Below are 24,541 nucleotides of genomic sequence, written 5' to 3'. Positions count from 1 at the left end.
TTTCATAACCATTAAGGGTTGTTCAAACCTCACATTGTTTGTTTGCTGCTATTAGTGTCAATAAATTTGTTCAAACCAAAATGAGCAAAATATATCACGGGTGACTAGATCATATTATTAAAAGGATAGCCCTTAGATGAAATTTTCTGCAATATTACAATTTATTCTTCTCTATTGAACACAAACTATTTAATATTTAACAAATATGTAATATTTATAATATTAAAATGTTTCTCATAAATTAAGTATTTGAATGAATGCATGTAAATATTCTTCCATTTGAACAAGTCATATAGTCCAATTACTCTTTTAGAAAAGTCCCCCAGTTACACACACACAAAAATGTGATCTTCACCCATGAAAGATAATATAACACGATACAAAAAAATACTCACAGAATTTGCTGATTTTAAGTAAAAACGGTTTTAAACTATTGTATCCAAAAAGAAAAAAAAAGAAAAATTATAAAGGATCTTGGAAATAAGTTTGCAAAAACAAGTTTGGAAAATAAGCGAAAAAGTTGGAAATCGAGGAAATACAGACGCTGCCTGACTTATGAATAAGATAGGTACCGGACGATTGTTCGTAAGTTGCTTCAGTGCTATATTTTGTATGTTTGAGGTTTATATAAGTATGTTTAAGGCTTGTATGAGTAACGTGTATTGTTTTGTACTGAAAAATAAACACTTAATAAAATAATATGTTCTATAAAAAGAAATAAAGTTAAGTTTAACTAACTTTTGGAAAACGAGCTTCAAGAGTTAGGCGACTTTCTCCTCCGTGGTAGAAAGTGGACAAAAAAAGCGATCCATCCATTTTATCAACCGCATCAAGCTTCCTTATTCCCCTTTCATTCCAAAAGAAACGGCTCGCCTCTTCTTTACACTTCACACTAACCATATTGACTGGATGCACGAGATATTAAACAATAGAAATATTAAAGTACAGTATAGAATGTTTACACACGAACTAGGAAGAGGAAGCAGATTTCTTTTTCGGGCTGGATGCTGAGTAAGCTCTCACAGAGCCACCACACGCAAAGTCTAATTTACAGCAATATTTTTCAACATCCCGAAAAAAAGTTTGTATCTACCATTTTTCATAAGTCGAATGGTCGTAAGTAGGGGAGCATCTGTACCTTTAAAATATACACGTAAAACAAGCAACATGTTCTGCCAATTAGCTAGAAATTTGTTTAATGCAGTGTTTATTGCACTGCCCGATGATGGGATGGGCTCCAGCACTCCCGCGACCCTACGGAGGATAAGCGGTGCAGCTAATGAGAGATGAGATGAGAGTGTTAACTGCACTTTGATATTGTCATTAGGACAAAAAAAGGAAAAAACTTTTTAAAAATAAGCAAAATAGCAAATATTTTCTACCAAACAGAAGAAAATACTTAAAATGAGCAAAACAATCCACCATCTGTTAGAAAACATAATTTTACTTATTTTAAATATATATTTTCTATACATACCAAAAACAAATTAAACAGCTAAAATGCAAGTTATCCCCCAATGGGGTAAGAATTTATCTTTGCAGTGTGGTAATACAGATGGGCAAAATATTTTTAAGACTCATCTTTGAGTTATATACAATATTGGTATCAGCCTTTGTTGTAAACATGATACGCTAAACCGAAATTGCACGTCAACATTGCAGTAAAATATGTTTGAATTGAGAGCAACCAAAAAAAATGACCTTGAAGAAGAAGCCGCAACGCATCATCTGATCGTCCTCTTTTCCTTCAACACCTCCAGCCTCCCCCTCGGAGCCGTCATCGACTGTCAAGTCATCCAGTGACCTCACAACTGAGAGGGGAACCTCAATCAGGTTGCTCTTGACTTCTGGTATTGTGGGAAAGTCTGTGGGGGTCACTGTGAAAGTCTCAACCACCGGGTGGGCCAGGACCTCAGCGGATGATGACTGTGCAAGTTTGATATCCATAGCAGTTGCGTTTGTTAGACCAAGACTTTCATTATTTGAGCCCGCTAGTGTTTTTTCTTTATTGGGTGAAGATGTGTCGAAGTCGCCGAGCTCTTTCTCGGTGGAGACAGACACAACTGTGGTTTTGTTGACTGGATTGGTACCTTTGGATGCGAGGGTCTCACCCATGTAGACAAAAGAGCCGTCCGTTGGTGGGCGGGGGGTAAAGCGTCGCAGCCTGGGAATGCTGTCCACAGATTGGGGGGCAGTCAGGATGCGGTTGTAAGGGGCCAACTTAAGCTCATTGGGACGTGCGATGCGAGGATTGCGCAAGTGGAAGGAGGCGGACTTGCGCCTGATGCTGGTCGGAGAGCGGTGGGTCGAGCGAGGGGAGTCAACTGGTGAGGAGGGTCCCGAAGACCGGGTTATGTTCCCCCCTTTTTTTTGTGGGACAACCCACGTCTGCTGGTGCCGTTGCTCCCTCATGGCCATGATGACTTCCTGCTGCTGAGCCAATCGATGCATCTCGGTCTGGAGGAAGGCTAAGGAGTGATTGAGCTTCTCAATGGAGCGTGTGTATTCAGAGAGATCCGCCTCAGTCAGTGGGGTGTGCCCTGAACCGCTTTCCTCGCCACCAATTGGGGATCTTTGCCAACAGGAGCTTGTGGCGCTTTGCTCCGCCCCATCAGGTGTGTCTGCACTGCTTCGACCGCACCTCAAAGTGGGACTTTGGGCTTTTACTGGAGCCTTTGCCTTTCCTTCGTCTTCCAATGCGCTCGCTGCTCCGTCTCCTTTACGCTTCACCACGTTGAGAAAAGCTGAGTTCCCCACCTTTTGACGGTGCCTTGTAAAAGCTGCCTCCACTTTTTTTTTCTGTGCTTCTATAGCTTTGCGCTTCTCCTCCAAGCGCATGCGCAGCTCCACCATTTCGGTCGCCATGGCCTGAGCAGGATCGTTTTGCGGAAGCCGGGTAGCAGACGCCTTAACGGGTGCATTTGGCATTTGTTGACGGACGGGACTGTGTTCCGGAGTCGGGGCCCACGAGACAGACAATGGCGGACCAACATCAGAACCTTCTGGGGTAATTTTCAAGGAGTTGCTGCTCTCACATCCAGAATCTGGTCCTGACGGGGTGATCTTCTTCATCTTTTGTTCGGCAAAGTTGGTCAGCTTCAGGGCTGAGGGGGATTTACTCTGATTGCTAGGGCATGGGCTGGGTGTATCCATATCAAGGTCCATGTTTGCAGAGTAGTCTCTTAGTGATGAATCCTCATCCAGCATGTCTTCTGTATGAATGTGGATGCCGGTGTCAAGCTCTGTTGTATCTGAATGGCTCAAATATTCTTTGGAGTCCAGCTCCGACAGTGGCTCCAAGTTGGCAGGGCTTAATTCAGGGCCGTGCAGGAAGAAGCCATTGTTGATTCCTTCCACCGGAGGCCTAGTTGGGCTGTGAATGATCTTGAGGGCCTCTTCCGTAGAGGGGGTCATTCTCGGGAATCGGCCGTCAGGGTCCATACAAGCTAAACTGTCTGGGCAACCTTCTTCCTCAATGCCGACACTTTTGCCATTGACCGGTTGGAAAGAAAGGTTCCGCTTCATCCCGGGAGGAAGGCGGTGGGCCTTAAAACCAGAACCATCATCAGTGCTGACAGACCTAACCATACCACGGGTGGCGGCCTGAGTTGATGACGCAGTTTTCTCTTTGTCAAAGGGAATGTCAAAAGATACTCCATAAGGACCAGGCCTAAAAAAACACAAATACTTGATTGATGAAATGCTGTGAAAAGAGTACACCCGTTGCTTCAATCTTATTGGCCTCGAAAAACTAACAGTGTTAACAAAGCAACAAATATTTTTTTATAAATTTGGGGTCATGATATGACGATAATAGGACTTAAACAAGATAAGAAAAATTACAAATTCTTTGATTGTCTATAGTGCCCATTTTAGTTAATTAGTTCCTGGCAGTCATATAATTGTTAAAATGTTTTCGGTCATTAAAATTGTTAATGGAACATGTGGGACAACATAACCCATAATAATATGCTACAGTGGGTATTAGCACGTCCCATTGGGTATCTGTATATTGTATTCCTATTGTTTTGTTATTGTATTGTTCTCAGCGAAGGGATATTGCTGGAAATGTGAATTTCCCTGCGGGGATGAATAAAGTATCTATCTTTCCATCTATCTAATATGAATATAAAATGAGAAGAGAACATGATAAAACTACATTCTAGGGTACCTAAGTGAAAGATAGTCGCAGGGAGTAGAAATACTGCATTTTTACATTATATGCTTCATATACATTAAATACAAATTGTAGGTTTGCTCAAAAATCAAAGTTAAATTCCAATGTTATTTTCTTCTTGTTTTTGGTTAGACATGAAAGGATATTGCCAAAAATTAACAAACTATCCCCGAAAACCTATTTAAAATAGAAATGTGATGAAATTGAGGCTGTAATTTTGTTTGAAAAAAAAAAGAAGAATTTTTTGCCTATTCGTCTACGCTCACTTTCAACCATTTGTTCGCCGGGACCCCTGAAAACCTCAAACAAGAAACAAGTCACTCCCTCACCTCTCACAATCACAGTGACCACAGTAAAACAAACTAAATAAAATGTGAAAAACTGACCTTTTCTCTTTGGGCCAGGTGCCGAGGTTGCTTTCAACAAACGACATTGAGGTTGATTTCTTCATCTCACCTGAATGAGAAAAGCAACTTGTATAAATTGCTTGCTTTTGGTTATTTACACTCAGTAACGATTAAATACTGTACATGCAAATTCAAGAAGTAGAACAGTAGCAAAATATTGAGCAAAGTTGTCTGCCAGTAGAACAAGAACACTTTACTTGCAAAATGCTTTCACTTTTTTTCTGGATTTTTTTTTTTGCACTGTATATTGACTTCACATACTGTAACAGTAAAGAAAGATAACAAAAATACCTGAATTTTTAGGCTGGGGACGCAAAGGCAAACTGAAATGAGAACGGTATGACATCAAAGCTGTATTAGGATAAGCAATCTATGAAAGTTGAAATGTGTGTTTATTTCAGATAACCTTGACTTTTTTGACTCAGACCAAAATATTGTACCTTGGTCTTTCAGGACTCGGGGATCTTTCCAGAAAGCTTCTCTTGGTCGCTTTAGAGATTGGGACTGCTGGGATATTCTTCAACAAAGATGAGATTTCTAGGGAAGAATTTTTTTGTTTTTAAAATGTTATTATATTATTTAAAAATTAAATTAATTATCTTATCAGTAATGTACAATCATGCGTGACTTACCTGGAGCTTCATGGTCCAAACACTTTGGCTTCACAAATGAGGGCTTGACCTCTTCAAACCACCAAAAGAGCTCTGCCATGAAAGCCATGTAGTTATTCTGTGGGACGGTTAAAAAAATATTATTAAAAAAGCAAAAAAATTAATGGGCTGTTGCTAAAACAGCTAGAAAAAAAATCCAACCAAATTTATTTAAAAAGTGCATTTTTGGATATGAATCAATTATTTTGATCACCAAAAGGAAAAAGGAGCTTGGCTGAAACAATGACATGAACAACACCTTCCGACCTACAAGCATAAGCGCCACTGATGGTTCTAGGGTGGAAGGAAGAAAGTTTTTTTTGTGTATTTCGAGTATTGAAACCAATAAAGTACCAACAACTACAAAGTGAAGGCAAAACCTTGTACATTACGGACCAAAGCTGATCAAATATAGTATACCAAAAGACTTGTTGAAGGAAATTGGCACAGAGAATCCAATAGTGGTACCGTCCACCATTGTGAGTACCAACATCTAAAAAAAGCTGCTTTTGCCACCAATAAAGATACTTAAGTATTGATACTTGCACATCCCTTGTAGGCAATACCGTTATTTGTTGCTACATAAAATAAGACCCACAATAAATCAACAAATAAATAAAAGTAAATAAATACATTAAAAAGTTAAGATGTGTAAAATTTCCAAAACGAATCCCCAAACATTCAAGTATGGAACACTTATTCCTTTACCGTGATAAACGTCTCAATAAATCCTGCAGTAAATCAATACAACTCAAACAATTTAGCCCATCCCAAAGGTCTTAGTCAAGGTGGATCACCAACTTTTTTAGGTCTTAGGCCCCACATTATGGCACCGTTGGAGTATAAAATTTAAGGCACAATGTGCAATTTTTAGTGCCTCCTAGTGGTAGAAAGAAGAACTTTCATTCAGTAAAAAAATAAAAAATAAATAAACAAACATTGATTTGAATCCTGGGTAAAAATACATGAACTGTCATACTAACGTTATTTTTCATAAAAAATAAATCATAGGCTGTGAAATTCGCATTTCTTCTACACAGTAGAAACCTCAATGAGGTCTCTGCAGAATTCCGCCACGCTGTGCTCTAAAGCACTGGGCCTCGCAAGCACCAGAAAACACACAGTGCCATCTAAAGGTCGAATATTACACATTGAGACTACAAGATGTCAAAGCTGCAAAGGGAAAATTGGAAATAGCTGGATTTGTGGATAGTGTAACATACAGATTATAGGTTAAAAAGTAGACAGTTGTTTTCATTACTGCTCCATGCTATTTAATGCTCACTGGGTGTGTTATACATTTGCGTGTTCTGAAATGAACGTTACACTTGTTTTACAGGGACCAGGAGAAATAAAATGCAAAATAAAATGGCACGAAAGAAAGATGTCTTTAGGTCTGTATGGTTTGAATTGTTGGCTGCAATCCAATCTGGAATCTCAACGTCCCATCTGTCCTAACGAAACAAGTGCGATTGCTATTGCTTACCTTCATCTGTGAGCACACACAGACGCAAATCTGTTCATTAGCATGCGACATTGCATATGATGTCAGGTTTGCCTGTTTGCCATATCTAGTTGTAGTGTGGTGGAGTATTTTGTGCAAGCAGTTAGGTTTTTTTGTTTTCTGGATTAGCTATGCTCTAAAAAAGGTGTGAGAATATCACTATCTGGTCTCATGATGATTCAAAACACAGATGATGCGTCCTTTATAGAAAAAAGTAAACTAAAACACTGCGCATTCACAGGGAATTCCTGTCAAAAATCATTGGGCTGACTAATTGATTAAAGGATTAATGTCTACTGAAGCAGCCACACACGAACCTGCATACTCCTGATATTCTTTTTAAAATACAGCATCAATAACACTGATTCAGTCATTTCTTAAACCTGCAAAAATGTTTTATAAGTAACATCTCGTAATCGGACAGATATTTGATCAAAGGCACCCTGAAAATGCTTAAAAAGTACGAATTCATCACTGCTTTCAGGATGACCTTCTACATGATTGAAATCCATTGCAGACCGAGCTCCTGAATCCCCTTCCCTGAAGAGTACTGTGGCAATTTCAGATTACATAAAATGAGAACTGACAAAAGCCTTCTCGTTTTTCAAAAATGTAGGTGTCATTATAAGAAAGAAAGTGGGTATGAGCAAGAATATGTTCCAGTAGTGTTTTTCCTTGAAATTTGTATGCTAACCTTTCGTTAAATGTTATATTTCTAAACCAAAATACAAAGTACAGTTCATACCTTCACATGTAACTACAATTTGTAAAAATATGGACATATGTCAAACCCACAAGTCTTCCCTGACGTGCGTGATACGTACGGTAATTATAATTGTAGCATTTTATGATTTAAACCTGTTTCTTATTTTTCAAATTATTATCACAGTAAAACTTTCCGAATTAATTGGATTTTCTAAGGACTAAACATGCTAATAGACATCCCCTGCACACCCAACCTGAGATCCCCTATATTAGTTTAGAAAAATATTTGGCAATTCAGAATTATACAAAGCTATTTGTAAAACCCTGTTGCAATGGCAAATATTTTGCTGTCTAGAAAATAAGGGTAGAGTTCACATCTTAAACATCTTAACATGCAGCAAATTTCATTAAACTTGGCACACATATTGCCTTCGTTGAAACAGTAATATCTTATTGTGAGATTAAAAAAAAAAAAAATTCACCCTACCAGCCACTACTTTAACCACTACTCTAGACTCTAGAGTAGGTAAATATAATAACACAAATACACACGGCAAAATACCCGAAGCACAAAACTATGCAATTTCCCCTTCTCTTTCACCATAAGGACGGTGCAAAAAACATCAAGATCGATGCAATAACATTCTTGGAGATTATCATGATCCTTCCAAGAGAGCAGAATGGTCAACTATAAAATATGTAATATATTCTACTAGCATTGCATTAAATAGGGGGAAAACTGTACTTTGGATTTGATATGTACCTTTTATGATATAAGTCCTGAAAGTTTTCACCGTCAAGATAAATAAGGTTATTTTCTTCTTCTGCAGTGACAGTTCTTAACCATTTGTTTGGTTTGATCTTTATTTAAAATAAAAAAAAAATGTTAGTTACTTACAACAATCTTACTTTTATTGGCTAGTGACGCTAGTCGGACTAGAAGCAATTACTGTGTGTCTCAATGGACTATAACAAGGTCTGCATAACTAAGACACACTTCTTCTGTCAGTGCGATTGCAGGGAAAACTAGGTCAAGGTTGCCAAACTTAATGAGTTTCCATGCAGTTTTACCCATAGCAATCTGAAGGAGGCCTTGCCTAGATTTTTTTTAATGTTATGTAATCTTTGTCAGCAGAATTCTGAAACAGTAAAATTAGCATAACTGCATTTGTCTCCCCACGGGCGGCTTGTCAGTTTCGCTAATTTGATCTAAAAAAAAATAATAATAACAAAAAATAAAATACTATGCAGCGATCAAGCAGAAATACGCTACACAGTATCATCCGACTATATTTTTGCATCACCTTTTTTCCTCCATGCTATATGATACTCAGGTGACAGAAATACTGTATCCTAGAAGTAGACACGTTTTAAACATGCTGCATTTTTGCATTAAAGGTAGTTAAACGACAGTTTTTTATTTAAGGCCCAGTGCATCTGTCTTTGTGTCAAAAGAAAGATAAAGTGGTGAACAAAAAAGGAATGAAAAGATAATAAAAGACGAAGAAAATCATGAAGTGACGTCATAAAGACAAACTTGGATTAAAATGTATTTCCGAGGACTGACTGAGTGATTGTTTCTGTCTTGGCTGAGGAGCACACCATCTGCTTTACTAATCTTTTTTTGCATTAAAAAATATCTTGAATAGAGTAGCAGAAAACAGACACCGTTTATTTTGGGTGTGTTCAGGATATAGCATGCGGCAACCACAGGATAGTAATATATAATTACAATTTAATAAGGCTGTATATTTCGACACAACTTAATACAGAGGAGTTTGGAAACCATCTTACAGACATTGTTACGTATAAAGAATATTAAAAACAAATATTTGGTAAAAAGCTAAATGTGGTGTAGGACCTTTATGAGGTTTTTTATATCAATTAAATATATTTTTTGGAACACACAAGCTTTGTAGCAATAAAACAATGAAAATTGCTTAATAAAGAGCACAGATTCAGATTCAATAATATCATTCTTGTTAATAAAAGGTAATAGGAAAAAAATAATCTTTCAACATGATTTTTTTTCTTCTTCTGTTGACAGATCATTTTGGTCATTAGGAATTAATGTACTACATTTTTTGGGAATGTTTTTTTTCTTTTTCTCTTAATCAAAAGGTCTCTGTGTGCTTTATTATGCAATGCAACAGAAAACGAGTGTTACAAAGCTAAAAGAAGAATACAAACAACGTAGGAAAAAAAAGAACCATCCATCCATCCATTATCTGCACCCCTTATCCTAAGTAGATTCACGGGGGTGCTGGTGCCAATCCCAGTCATCTTCAGGCAGTCGGCAGGGGACACCCTGAACTGGTTGCCAGCCAGTCGCAGGGCATACAGAAACAGACAACTCACTTGCTCATTCACACCTAGGGACAATCTGAACTGGCCAATTGACCTGACATGCATGTTTTTAGAATGTGGGATGAAACCGGAGTGCCCGGAGGAAACCCACGCAGGCACGGGGGAGAACATGCAAACTCCACACAGGAAGGTTCAATCTCATGACATCAGAACTGTGCCACGGGCGCGCTAACCATTCAGCCGCAGTGCTGCTAATAATGACCAAACCACGCCATTTATTGAATTATACAAATCAATACTGCATAATTTTAATAAATGAAGTTATTTATATCACTGGGTGGCACTAGATAGTACACAATGTCAATCATATATACTGGACTGTCTCAGAAAATTAGAATATTGTGATAAAGTTCTTTATTTTCTGTAATGCAATTAAAAAAACAAAAATGTCATACATTCTGGATTCATTACACATCAACTGAACTATTTCAAGCCTTTTATTATTTTAATATTACTGAATTTGGCCTACAGCTTAAGAAAACTCAAAAATCCTATCTCAAAATATTAGAATATCATGAAAAAGTATACAAGTAGGCTATTCAAAAAAAAAACAAGCAACTTACTAAATTTGCATTTCAAAGTGTTATTTTTTGCTAATGAGTACCTTGAGTGTGGATGAGGCGTAGAGCATATCCTCCAAAGTGAAGTGGGAGCAACCCTCCAGGTTATCGCTACAGAAATTCTGAATGAGCTGCAGGTTGTAGAGACGATCCGCCAATGTCATGTTTTGCTTCAGACAAACATCTGGGAGCACAGAGGGAGCCATCAGCCTGCTTGTACTTAAAGGATTCACTCAGCAAACTTGTTAAGCCCAGGAAATGAACGGCTTTTTAAGCGCTGGGGAATTATCATTGATTGATCGGGTGGAGATGTGTGTAAAAGCAATTGAAAAGAAAACAATGATTGATCTTTTGTTTGGCTGTGTAAACGTGCATGATTAGGATGCTATTGTTAACCTATAATACAATTTAAAAGATGAAGAGATAATCTGATATGGTATCTTCACATTTTACAGTGCACAGGAAGGTTCTCTTTTAAGATGACCAACTTTATTAGACTTTAAGGCATATTAAAAATCACCAAATTGGCCAGAAATCTGAATATGCCTCTTTTAACCCGGTATGCCTATTTGTGGATAAAATATAAAATGAGTTACCAATTTTGTGCAATTATTAAACAGTCAATACATATCGGCGACCAAAACGAGGATAGTTACCACCAAATCCTAACCACCAGGCCACTAGAGACATGGATGTATGTTACCAGTTGCATAACATTGGTTGTAACGGATATTGAACCCGGATCACGGCATGGAGAATGCAGGATCTTATCTACTAGACCACTAGGGTTACAGGCAACATATGAAAATGCATTAGGTCTTCTCAGTATCAGACAATTTTAAGTCACGGTACCGAAAGTGATAAAGAAATGGGAAACAAAAAGTGATTAAAAATTGGTCCAACATTTTATTTACCTTTTTTCAACTCAACTAAGCATTACAAGTAATAAACGTTTTGAATAAGTGTGGCCATGCACTTATTTATCTTCCAGAACGACCTAATTACTTTCCACAATGCTTTCTCTTCATTCATTTCAGAACAAGCAAATGTATTCCCACAATGCCTTCTTCTTGTGCGCTTTATAAACATTATTCTTGCGGCCCAGATTAATAATATAATAATAATAATTGGTAACATGACTAAAAATAGTGTGATGATGAGATAAAACCCAATGCCTTTTCATGTGTCATCTGTATCCCTAGCAGTCTAATGCAGTGGCTCTCAACTGGTCTGACTTCAAGACCCATTATACCAAGCTAATTACGAGACGAAGCACAAATCAAGAAAAAATGTCCACTTCTGAAATTTCATGAATGAAGGAATTGTGCAGTTAAAATCAGATTTTATAAAACATATTTAAGTTTTGCTTAAACATAATGAACAGCGAACCCAAACCAACTTCAAGTAATAATACTTTCAATGCTATATGAGCTGCATTCTTAAGGAAATCCCAGATATTTCACTTCAGTGGCTATTTTTAATACACTCAACATGCACGAAAATTAAATGAAAAATACAGCAATATTTGTCTCACAATAACTCAAATCATGACCTTTTGGCAGAAAAACCTCACCTACTGAAACCAAACAATCAACACTGTAGATGGAGATAGCGATTTCTTCTGTAGCAGTTATCCACAAAATCCAAAGCGCAATTAAAAATGACTCAAGTTCCCAAAATGAACTTTGTTTCCAATTAGCTTATCTATAGGTAAATACTGAAAAAAACTGAGTTTGGAGGAATTCATGGAAGAGCTGGGCATGTTCATTATCACCAGAAGCATTTATGTGTATATAACTGTCTGTTTGTTCGTGTGACTGTCCACCCAAAACAATGGAGACGGTGTTTGGATATGCTCACCATCTTTCACTGGAAGGTAGGTTATCCTAGATGTGAAAAATTCAACTCTTTTGGTCAACTTTTGGTCACTCCACTCTCTTCCAGGCCAGAATGATGCTCTAATGGTGCACAGCCCTTCTAATTTTTATTAACATCACCACTGACTGTAAGGGAGTTTAACTGACCCTCAGATTTTTTTCTTATCTTACTTTGCATTATTTTGCAAGGGCCTGTGATTTCCAGCTGGACCCAATGTTATGCAATTGTGTTCAAATTCTTACTTTAGTACTATCATTGTTGTATTTTTATGGTGCTTTTATTTTTTTCAGAATAAAAGCAAAATAATATACAGTATAAGGTTCCTGTTTTAAAACACTTAAATTAATATTAGGTTTTGTTGTAATTTTGTAGGATTTTGTAGTATTCTGTAGTAGTATATTATATAATGGGACATTAGGGACAACATTTGCGCCCAAAAACATGTTTTTTAAGTAGTTTTTTTATCTTATTTACTGTTGTTGCCCCCGACAAGCAGGTAAGAGCCTTGTATGGCCGACGTTGCTATCGGTGTATTCATGTGTGTGTTTGAATGAATGAGTGTGAAGCACATTGTAAAGCGCTTTAGGAAGTCTTCAGTGACTTGAAAAGCACTATATTAATGCAGACCATTTACATTTACACCAATCACACAAAATTTACAGTAATTTTAAGTCCAATCACAAAAGACTATTTTTTGGGGGCGTGTGCCTTATACAACGTTGCGTCTTATCACTACATCATCGGTGGGAGTTACCATCAAGAGGCAGAAGCTCAGGGCAGTAGAAGTGCAAAAGAGCACCCAGCGCTGATCCATCCGCGCTGTCTTTCAGCAGGTTGTCCAATGTGGGGATCCAGGGCATCTCCTGGCTGCTGCTCTGCTCCTTTCTGTAGCGGGCCTGGACACCATGAATCAAATTGAGAATGTTTTTCTGACACCTTAGCCCTTTCAGCACAGTAGTCTTAATTATGCTTTTGTTTTGCTCATTGTTATTGTAGGAAGCAACATGAAAAGATGAATCATTTACTCGATCTTTTTTGTGGATTATCTTTGGTACGATTGTTGACTTGATGTTTTGGAATGACAAAATATGTGCAACTGCGCAGATTCAATGTCTCACCAGTTACTTCCAATGATTAACAAGGTAATAACGTAGTAATTATATAGTGATAACTTGAAACGTTGTTGTTTTAGAGATGGATATAAAACTGGGAGGTGTATGCACTAATTAGTAACAAAAAAAGTAGCTCTCAACTTCAAAACATTAGAAACCCTTGATTTATACAGTCTACGGTAAGTTCTTATTAAAAAGTAAAAACATCAACTTCATTCAAAATCTTGTTAACCTTATTTCGATATTTTAAAAAGCTCAAAAGTACATCTGACACATTTTTAGGAGAATTCACATTTTAGTATTTGCTTCAGCGAACTGAAAAATTGTTTATTCATTTTGATTTCTTTATTTCAAACAGCAGATCTGTGAATGGAACACAACTTTATGAGCAAATATGAAATGGATTTCGGGCTGTATTATGCACAGAGCTGTCCTAAATTCTGTATCAGATTGAGATGAAAACACCTTGAAATAAAAGTTACTAAACCTAGATATTCCATATGCTTTTAGCAATAATATATACTGTAACACATCCTCTCCTTTCAGAACGTTCAATTGGTCTTGTTGCAACGTTTTTATCATCAGAACTTTTAATATCAAGATCAAAACAAATGAATGCAATCCTGTGGTAAATTTGTGATTACAGGCTACCGATTTTATAAAAGCGGAGAAACGATCAGTGTTTTGGTGTTAAAGCCTTAAAATGGCATTAGCGAGGGTCATAAATGGCACAATGGAAGAAAGCATTAGTAATGATGGGTCAACTTACAGGCACAAGCTTCATGTACCACTTGGTGGGAGACTGTCGTGGCAAAGAACAAATAGTGACAACAAAGAAATATTTGTTAGTTATATTAGTCACTGGTATGATTGGAACGCACAAACACAGAATAGAAGCACAAAAATACAGACATAAAACCAAGGAAAACATGTCCACAAAATCAATAATACTCAGATTAACCATCGTTCATGCATTTATTTACTATTCTTGCAATAGAATGTCATTTTGCAAATCAAAGTGCCCTTGTGTTTATGATAAGCATTCTTTAGATATTGTAGGTATCCCAAATATATTGAAAAAAAGCAGAGAAGTAAAAGTTCTGCTTGAAAAGCATTCTTTCAAAAAAAAGCTATCTTGAAAGTTTTGGAAACAAGTATTTTCAAGAAACTAACCAAGGTTCAACTGTTGTTTACTACACAGGTTTCCTATGCATGTACTGTATATCTCCAGAGCAAAAATCTTTGGTCCTTTAAAAATGAGTCAAAAAGTCAAAAGTTGACTTAAATGTGAGTTTCATTCAAATGTTTCTTAAAATGTTTTATTTATTTACAATGAAGTGGATTGGGAGCAAAACAAGCCTGCTTTTTGGCTTTCTAAACTTATTATGCAGCAGAGTGGATTAAAGAATCAAAGTTCACCTTATCGGATTGATTCTCCTGATGTGATTAACGTTCTTCGTCTCTGAATGGTAATTGAAGTCACCAGCTGAGGTTTGTCTGATGACGTCAAAGGAGAAAGACATTCTCCAAAGAACAATGCTATTCGTTGATGTACTTTACATGTTTACTGCTAACTACTAAGCATTATCATTTGCAGCATTTCTCTGTCTTAGGATAAATAAACACGCTTTTCGGGCAAATTAGAAAAACATCATTACTATATTATATATGCTTTAGCCTTTACGTTATGAAAAAACACATTTTGCAGAACATGTGGAGCAAAAAAATAAATAAATCTTGATTTGTTGGCAACTCGCTGCTCTCTTTAAACATTGTTTATATTTTGATGTTGTATATATTTTTTGTCATTTTACTCAATCCCTACCCAAATTAGGAATGTTTTACAGTGCAGAAATGTAAGGAATGAAGGAAACAATATGGCAAAATTGGGCAAAAAATGTAAAATGAAAAAATAACTGAAACAGAGAAACATTACTGTATTCCTTTTTATTGTTTTTTCTTTATTAACTCCTAATTTCGTAGTTTATTTTTGCAGTATATTCATCCTGCAAGCCCACACCAAGAGAAGAAGTACATTATAAGGTTGCTTTCTCAGAGCTTTCTCATGATAGAATGCGATCAACAACAAAAGTTATTTGGATTATTAAATAAACCATTTCTTCTACACGTTATTCCTATTATCACCAGCTAACATATCTTGAAGTTTTGAATTGCATACAAAGAATATGTGTGAGTACAAACCAAAACGATCCTTTATGAAAGAAGCGGCAAAAAAAATGATGACCTTGCATCCTCTCTTCTGTGTCCATATTGGACATGTGGTGGTAGGAGGGAGGTAGTAGAGATTCTGGGAGAAGGGTAGCGTGACAAGTGTTGGGGGATTTGAGATCTGAAGGTTAGGTCGAGCTGTCCTAAACGGTGATCTTGTTAAAGGAATGCAATAAAATAAAAACTCAAAAAACAAAGGTTAAAGGTGGTTTGCGTGGTTGGTGCTGTACCTAAAAAGTAAATAGTAGAATATTTTCTCTATTAAGTATGAATTAACAATCCCCAACTGTGTTTGAGGACCTTGTATTATTTTCCATCCTGCCTACCTGCTTCTATCTTTCTTTTAGCGAAGGTTTTGAGCCCGTGGAACTCATCAAGAGGGGAGGAGGTATTATGAGAGTGACTTTATGCTCGTCACTGCAGGTTTTTGTTAGTGTGGCATGAACATGGTGAAAGGCCTGTTTGAAGTACAGTCCAAGCATCGAACCAAACCCCAAAGGATAAAAATAGAAGAGGTTACTCGAGCGTGTCTAAAAAATGTATATACAGATATCCCTCGTTTTCCGTGGTTAATGGGGACCAAAAACACTTGCAAAAAGTAAAAATCCGCTAAGTAGCATCTCAACTTCATAAAATCCCCCAAAGGGTAAAACTTGAAGATGGCGTAATTACCGACTTAGAGTATACGACTGTAACAAAATAACAACTAAAGCTCTACAAACAGTAACACACAACTGATAATTGCAGTTAAATGGATGGTTTTATTGTCATTATACAAAAAGAAAAACAGAATTGGAGGGCTTTTCCTTTCAGAGTAAGAAAGTAATTTAGAGAGTGGCTGGCTAGCTACACGCTAGCATTGGGTGCCAAATCTTGGCAATGATTAAAATAAAAGAGTCCCAAATGTTGAGGTTTCCTGCGAGTTGAAGCTCTAGATCATTTACAGTATTTCATGGTTAATGGATCTGGTGCTGCTGAAATACAGGTGTGAGACTTGTGAGAATAGCCGTAGCAGTAGGCCAGACCTGCAGCCTTGCTATTGCTTTCCTAGACCCAATAACAATCTATGGAGCCCCTGGAGGTGATCAGTCCGATTTAACTGATGAATTTCTTTTGAATGCAATGAGCCGCTAAAAGCTAGCGTCAGCTATCCAGCTGTTTGACTGACAGCATACACGAGTCTAGATGAGAATAAAAATATTTTTTTGCAGTCCTCTGAGGTCCAAAATATAAATTCCTATTTAGGCTAAAAGTGCATCCAAATCCTAACAAAAAAAGAAGATAAATACCAACATAACAGTCTTTTTATTGCAACTTTTCCTTGTAAAACAGGTACAGATTTTATCAAATTTAATAAGGACATTTTCATCTGGTTTATTGGATTGTGGCAAATACACAGTAAATTATACATGAATGTGCTTCATCATACATAATGATTTTTAATAAAAATAATATAAATATGTTTTTTTTTAGGATTAAAGTATTTGGTGAGAAATAATAAAGATGAAGGGTGTCATTTTTAAGGTTAAAAGTTACTGAACAAAATGTAAAAACAAAATTGATGCTTGAATTGTGTTTTGTTAATTTATTGTGTTAAGAAGGAAGTTGAATGTTTTGAGATGAAGTGTTTGAGGACTATGTTAGGAGTGACAAGATTGAATAGACTGAGAAATGAAATTGTGAGAGACAGAACTGGAGTCGTTGTGGAACTGAGCAAAAGTGTGGATAAGAGAGTACTCAGTTGGTTTGGACACATGGAGAGGATGGATGAGGAGCAAATATTGAAGAGGATCTACAGAGCAGAAGTAAATGGAAGGAGACCAAGAGGAAGGCCGTGATTGACGTGGATGGATGGTGTTATGAGTACACTGCAGGAAAGAGGTCTAAATATAATGGAAGCTAGAGCTCTTGTCGGTGATATAAAGTGGAGAGGTGTTGTGAAAGGATAGTGGGATTGTGGATGCGTTCTTAAGGATGGGCTGGGCACCCGTATGATGCGGCAGGGGTAAACCAGTGAAAGCTGTCGGGCCCTGCTGTTGAACAAAAGAGTGTGTTGTGTCACCCTGACCCGAGTGACATGGCCGCTTTCTGGTGTCCCATTTCATCTGGCGGGTCAAAAGCATTACCAACTTGGGTGCCGAGGTGCCTAACTTGTTTGGGTGTTTGGGCAATTGGGCTGGCCATGGTCCAAAATTTTTTGTATGTTTTTTTATGCTATTTATTTCCCTTTTATTTTCTTTGTTATTGTATGTGTGTGTCTTGCTGTCGGTCACCCCTCTTGACGGATATGACCAAGGTAGATAGATAGATAATTTATTACCATTCATGTGTTAAGTTTGAGTATTGGGTCTTGTAAAAAGAGATGAACAAAGCTTGTACCTTTTCAGTCTGTTTTGTTTTAATGACTGAATTTTTCTTTGTGACTCATCAAAGTAAAGTCATATTTTGTATTCATTTTTTTATTCAAACTGACCAACATTCTTTCATTGCCTCACTTTCAAGGAAATATTTTCAACAATAGTTTAAGATTTGATAAAGACTTTGACTGCACGATTTATTGTTGTGAGGGACATGAAAAAATGATTTATTTTATGTAAAAAGTTAAACGAATAAGCATTACATTGATCCCTCTTCATAACGCAGTTTACTTTTCACAGTTTTACGACTTTGCAGAATTGCATCATGCACTGTGTTCAGAATTCTGATTGGCTAACTAGTTTCCATCCCTATTATTAATTGACGTTACGGTTTCAGTGTATAATAGAGCATTTAATTTCATAATAATTTGAAAGAGATAAAGGTTTCTACTTCACAGATTTCACCTATCACAGTTTTTTTTTGGTACATAAATCAAAGACAAACGAGGGATTACTGTTTTTTCAAACATCATGGAAACGGGGTTAATGCTTGTCATCTAAACGGTTAGTCGGATTTCTTCAAGAACCTGAACTCTGATCTGAATCTGATTTACCTGGATGTACATACACTTTGATTGCTTTCCAACATGTGTATTGCTACAACAAAAAAATACATTTATTTTTCTTCTCTTGTCTTCGACTTTCTATTTGTGTTTTAATATTTTAGTCCTCAACTTGGATTGCAAATTCAGGAGTTTGACAGAATTCCTGATGAAATAACATAAGGTCAGGCGGTGGCATTCTGTGCTGCCTCTGCACTCTGACCGGTCAGATCAGCATCAAAGTGTGAAATTGCAGCCAAAGGACTGGCTAGTTGCACGTACCTTCCCACAGGAATGGAATATTACATAAGTAGACTCTCTTTTTATTTCTAAAGTGACTTTTTCCACAAAATCAAATATAACCTCAGTAATTGTGTGCATGTTTTAAATGAGTGATATGACCTTATGCTAAGAAGGCTTTTTGTGTGGCATTTTGCAAGATCCAAAAAAGTGTTACAAAAATGCTTTGACAAAAAAAAAAAAAATGAACATTCAGCCTTACGGCATGTATATCCATCAATCCGTTATCTGCACTGCTTATCCTCAGTAGGGTTGCGGATGTGCTGGAGCCCATCCCATGTATCTTCATGCAGTGGGGAGGGGATAGCCTGAACAGGTTGCCAGCCAGGGCACACAGAGAGACGACTCACACGCTTATTCACACCAAGAGACAATTTATCCTGACATGCATGTTTTTGGAATGTGGGAGTAAACCGGAGTGCCCGAAGGAAACCCACGCAGACACGGGGAGAAAGTGCAAACTCCACAAAGGAGGTTACAGTATCTGTACTCGAACCCTGAACCTCTGCACCGTGGGGATGCGCGCTAACCACCCAGTTGCCGTGCCGCCCTGGCATTTATATTAGCTGTTGAAATTATTTCACCTATTATATAACTGATTGTAACTGCAGGCTGGATGTTTAATTGACTCTCAAAGAGAAAGTATTGGCCTAATTAGATGAGAAAATGCTGAATCTCTGCTCAGCACTGGATAGGAGAGGGGTTTTTGCAAAAATTTGGATCCCAACTTTTATATGATTTTAGTGGCGTAAGTTTTGAAGAAGTTGCTTTCAGGTAACCGGACAACACATATGGCAAGGAATTAAATTCATAAAGTGGATTTGTGTAGTTTGTCTCGGTCTGTCACTAAAACAAAATCAGCTTGTTACTCACCCGAGGGGTTTCTGCGGTCTCTGCGCTCTGCGTCTCCATTTTATTCTCCTCTTGAGCCATGGTGTCTTTCAGACGCTCGTTAATCTAAATAGTAAAAGTAGCAGGATCAACTTTTGCTTTGCTGGCAAGTGAACGAAGAATAATTAGGTCAAATTATATATATAGATTCCCGACTAATTATATTCTGAATATGCAATCACTGGCCAAGAACACTTAATGTGATCTGGTATATGGCTGCAGCATGTTCTAAAAAAGTCATGCGGAACCCCCGTTACCCGAGCTAGAAGCTCGCTTCTCCGCCTCCTTTGGTATATGGTATTCCTGGTTGCCCAGTTAAACCTAAAGGTTAATTGAAAACAGGTCACTGTCAAAGCTGGATATTAAGAAGATCCTTTAGGCACAAAGAAACGAGTTTGACAATATTTTACACTGTATTACTGAGAGTAGGTCTTAATTTGATTTTTAAAAAGACGATTTGAATTTTTGATAAATCGTGAAACAGAGAGAGGGAACATTAGAGAATTTGAATTACTCAACTCAATTATTGCATTCCAGTAGTTTTTCTTTTTTTGGGGGGCGAACACACAAAATATATATTGTCCCCCGCTAACCTTGTTGATCCAGGTGGTGACTGCATCTTCTGTGTCGTATGGCATTTCCTCTTCAGTGTAGCACGACGAATACTGGCGAATACTGCCTATCACCTTCTCCAAAGTCAGAATGTTGACTGAGTATGCCATCATCAATGAGTCCATCATTGCCAGATGGGAGCTCTGCAAAAAGAATTGGGGTGTGATTATTCAATTTTAGACTAGCAATTATTTTTTGGTTTAAAATGATCAAATAAAATCCCAGATTTAGATTCTTCTTCTTGGCTTTTGCCCATCGACTGAGAAACAAAATGGTTGCCTTTCGTGGAATAGTAAAGTGACGGTAATATTTTCCACAATGTTTGTAAACATCAATTAAATTATGTCGGGCTTATACAGAACCAAAGGCTAATTGATGCTACTTTTTAAAACAGCGATAATTATAAGTAGTCCTTGTGAGCTTAAAGCTTAAAGCTTTTTGTGGGTGTTGCCTTGTAAACAAATGCCTCAACCTTTACTTAAAATACCTGGTCATCTTTGATCGAAAGGTTCTGCCAAACAAGACTAAACACAACATCATATCCACTTCCAACAACAAGTTATTATAGCCTGCACCCAGAAATGCTGCACATTCAACCATTCTGTTTTAATTAACAAAAACAAAAACAAGATGTACAAATATTTGACTTCAAATTTAGCAAATTAATACAAAGGGTAATTAAAATTATTGGTGTGCTTTTATCTGTTTATTGAAGTTCTTTGTTCCTAGAATTTACATTGGAATCAACCCATTTCATTTCTTCATTTCAACATATAGGCCAATCTAACCACGAGTTGTAACTTAACTATATTTGTATTCGATGATGTAATGTGGTTTCACTGTGTAGTCTTCCTGCTCTGTAATGTTAAACACTTAGTATAATGATTACGTCTGGAGGAGCCAAGGCAGAAGCTAAACCATCCCATTTAATTATAGACTGCCAAGATGTTTCTTCTTTGCCTTTATTGAGCCTGTCCAAGCAGTAAGGATATTTCCTCTATAAGAAACACTAACAAACCAACACAAACAAGCAAAGCGTGTTATCTGCCACAATAAATGAACAGCTGGTAATTCTTCGTGGGCTAGTTTCTTCTATCATTGAATATCCTCTCAGGGGCAATCACCAGATATTGATTTAAACCGTTTGTGGCGTGAGGTTATAAAATGTCAAAATAGAGAAAACAATGTTGGGTTTCTTGACCACAGACCTACTGAACTTAATTGATTCCCTAACCCATGGGCCTTAAAGTATGTTCAATTTAGCAGCATATATATTGACAATTTCTTTTCAATATTAACTAAACAGTACCTACATGCCCTGATAATGGCGGACAGTCAAAATTATCAAGGTTCTAGTTAACACAGGATGTGTCAAGATGTTTCCTGTTAATTAAGTAACTGATATTTTCTGTGAAATAAGGACAGAAGAGGAATGATCAACTGACCATGTGCAAATGCCAGATGAAAGCTAGCAGGGAGAAAATAGCCTCTGCATCTAGATGAATACACAGCTCCCAGAGAAAAGGCCCTGCCATTTTTAGTAAGGCCTTTTCCTCGGTGATATGCATAGACATCATGTTAGATAACCTTTAGATCGGCTAACTGAAGATGCTTCCTTCCAGCTTTACTTGACTTCATGCAGTATTTACAATGTTGGATGTTTGAAATGGCAAAATGATCAAATAAATCTGATGTAATGCCTAGCCCTTATTGCTACTATTAGAAAATGTCCATAATTACTAAGAAACAAGATGACACATTTACTTCTGAAAAGCCTTCACAAAAAAGTGGAAGCTGTAGTATTTAGGATGCAAAGTAGCGGTAGTTCATTTTCTCCCTGATAATAATATGTACGCCCTTGAAACTCAGTGGCTAATAAATTGCAACTATGCTGATCACAGCATCAAATCTAGTTAGATGCATTGGGGGGAAACGAACCGACTCAACCATGCAGTAATGTTCTGCAGGCTGTCCATGGGACAGCCTTTGGCTGAAAATCTCAAGATGTGACGTAGGGTAAAAATAATCTTGAGTGTTTTATGTTGCTGCCCACAAATTCAGGCACCGTACTGTGGTCAAAGGTTTAATTTAGAATCTGTCGACCTTCAAGCAACTTCACACACCCTCAGCTGGATATGGAAAAGCACTTAGTGCCCCAATTGCTTATCACCAATGTTGGTGAACATGAGGACTATTGCTCTGCAGTATTTAGAAACAGTTGGATTACCTCCGGTAGTTTATTGGTGGCCTTTCCCTAAAACAATAAGAAAATTAGGTGGTATTTTCATAGATATGGAAGAGTACCTTTAAAAATGGAGATTAAATGGTTATTTTAATCAGTGCCAGATAATTTTGCATCATTGTTTTTTGAAGGGGAAAGACCAATTTATGTATTTGTTAGATTTCTTATATACTTTAGGTCATGTTACTAACAGCACATTTCGTGGCTTTTGCTTTATCCTTGCGAGTGAATTAGTAAATGACAAATAAAAATTACAGAGCTTGAATAGTACAATTTGAAATTCATTAAGAACTTTTTTCGAACTTCAACCCACAGTACAATAGAGTCAATGGGTGATAATGTTTGTGACTACACATATATTCAAGTATTACTGTAAGTCAGCTGTGTGTGTATGCGTGTGTTTGTCTGTGTGTGAAGAGTTACATTTTCTGCAAAAACATGAGTTTTATAAAGCCACATGTTTAATATCATCATGTATGCTGGAGTGGAATTTTACCATGGCTACAATACATTTAAAATTTTAATATTTTTAAAATTTAATTAAACTGTTTATCTCAAGCAAAGAAAACGGTTTTATTTGGTGTAAACCGTGAAAAAAACTCGTCCGAAATGTAGATGTTACCATGTTTGTGTTTCAAAGTTCTCATAAAAGATAAACATATTTGTGCTTTAATCATACGCCAAACTGTGTGCTCTGAATATTAAAATGTCCTCTGAAATTGCTTGTGGCAACGAGGCTTAGTATAAGAACACTACATTCCAAAATAAACTCTGAAATTACGTTGGAATGCCCAACGTCACCATAAAGCACACAGTCAGGGCTAAAACTGCTCAAAAGATTTAAAATAATAATAAGTACTAAACAAATGTTGAAGAAAATAAAAAGGAAATACATGAATATATGAACAAATCGTTTGTGCTTGTCAGCAAAATGTAACATAAACGGCTAACTTTTTCTTCAATGTACGTGGTTTACAATGATGTTCTTGTCAAGTAGTTTCTCTATACAATGACTTACACTTACAATATATTGTTAAATTGCATCATGCAGTCCTGTCCTCGTCAGGCTGTAATTGCAACGCTTTAATTTCGCTAAGAAGGAAAGCAAAAGTACTACCCTAAGTAAATAAAGTGGAAAAAGTCTACTTTCCTCCTGATGGAAAAAACACTCTGTACATCATCAAAATAAAACACAAATCAACATTTAAAAAGCCTATTACAATAACTTTTATGATGAATTTGACTATTTTAATTTTATTTTAAATAGCAAAGTTTAGAAGAAAAGTGGAAAAAGACAATTTTTGGGAAATAATCGGTCAGTCAGTAGTATGCTCACAAACAGAGTAAAGATTTTCACATACGAGTATTTACATTATATGTGCTTTGCTGACTTTAAAATGTTAATATTATTTTCCAGTACTTCTTGTTTAGCCTTCAATTATAGAGGACAGCCTAACATTGATAAGAAATGAAAGAGAGGAAATGACCCGCAGGAACAGACTGCATAGCTCAGCAATCAAATCGAGGTCGTCCGTCTTTTCTTTAATTCAATCCCTTTGGAGGTGAATACAATACCCCCCTAGATTATCTGGGTAGCAGACGACAACGTCGTTGTAGATTGCTACCAATGAATGTTGGGGTATTCTACACAGACCGTCTCGTGTCTTGCTGTGAGTAAATATGTGCCATGTTGTGTTTGTAAGATTTAGTATCACTTAATACAGGGGTGTCAAACAGGCGGCCCGCGGGCCGGATTAGGCCCGCTAAGGGATTGAATTCGGCCCGCGAGACAACGCTGAGGGAAGCGCAAAAGAAAAACGAGCTGCAGGTTGAAATATGTCCACTTGATGTTGCCAAAGCCAGGTGCCTTTCACAAACGCTGTACTTGTATTTCTCTCTCTCTCTCTTTCACCCTTTCTTTCTCACTCTCTCTCTCTTTCTTTCTCAC

The 24,541-nt window shown here is 37.1% G+C and overlaps 1 protein-coding gene across 2 annotated transcripts in view; it reads right to left on the bottom strand.

Moving 5' to 3' along the window:
- camsap2a (calmodulin regulated spectrin-associated protein family, member 2a) overlaps positions 1 to 24,541 on the bottom strand; it is a 49,508-nt gene that overhangs the window by 9,671 nt on the left and 15,296 nt on the right. For both annotated transcript variants that reach the window (XM_088349905.1, XM_088349906.1), the window contains exons 3-12: positions 20,333 to 20,494; positions 19,722 to 19,805; positions 14,130 to 14,162; positions 13,003 to 13,144; positions 10,415 to 10,554; positions 5,217 to 5,313; positions 5,025 to 5,121; positions 4,876 to 4,907; positions 4,564 to 4,633; positions 1,702 to 3,670 (exon numbers count right to left, since the gene is read on the bottom strand). In XM_088349905.1, coding sequence (XP_088206031.1) covers positions 1,702 to 3,670; positions 4,564 to 4,633; positions 4,876 to 4,907; positions 5,025 to 5,121; positions 5,217 to 5,313; positions 10,415 to 10,554; positions 13,003 to 13,144; positions 14,130 to 14,162; positions 19,722 to 19,805; positions 20,333 to 20,494 — 2,826 coding nt within the window. The remainder of the gene's footprint in view (positions 1 to 1,701; positions 3,671 to 4,563; positions 4,634 to 4,875; positions 4,908 to 5,024; positions 5,122 to 5,216; positions 5,314 to 10,414; positions 10,555 to 13,002; positions 13,145 to 14,129; positions 14,163 to 19,721; positions 19,806 to 20,332; positions 20,495 to 24,541) is intronic.

Source organism: Urocampus carinirostris, chromosome 12 (genome assembly GCF_059441175.1).
Source record: "Urocampus carinirostris isolate Australia breed hairy pipefish chromosome 12, RoL_Ucar_1.0, whole genome shotgun sequence".
Lineage (NCBI taxonomy): Eukaryota > Metazoa > Chordata > Actinopteri > Syngnathiformes > Syngnathidae > Urocampus > Urocampus carinirostris.
This window is presented reverse-complemented; position numbering and strand designations above follow the sequence as displayed.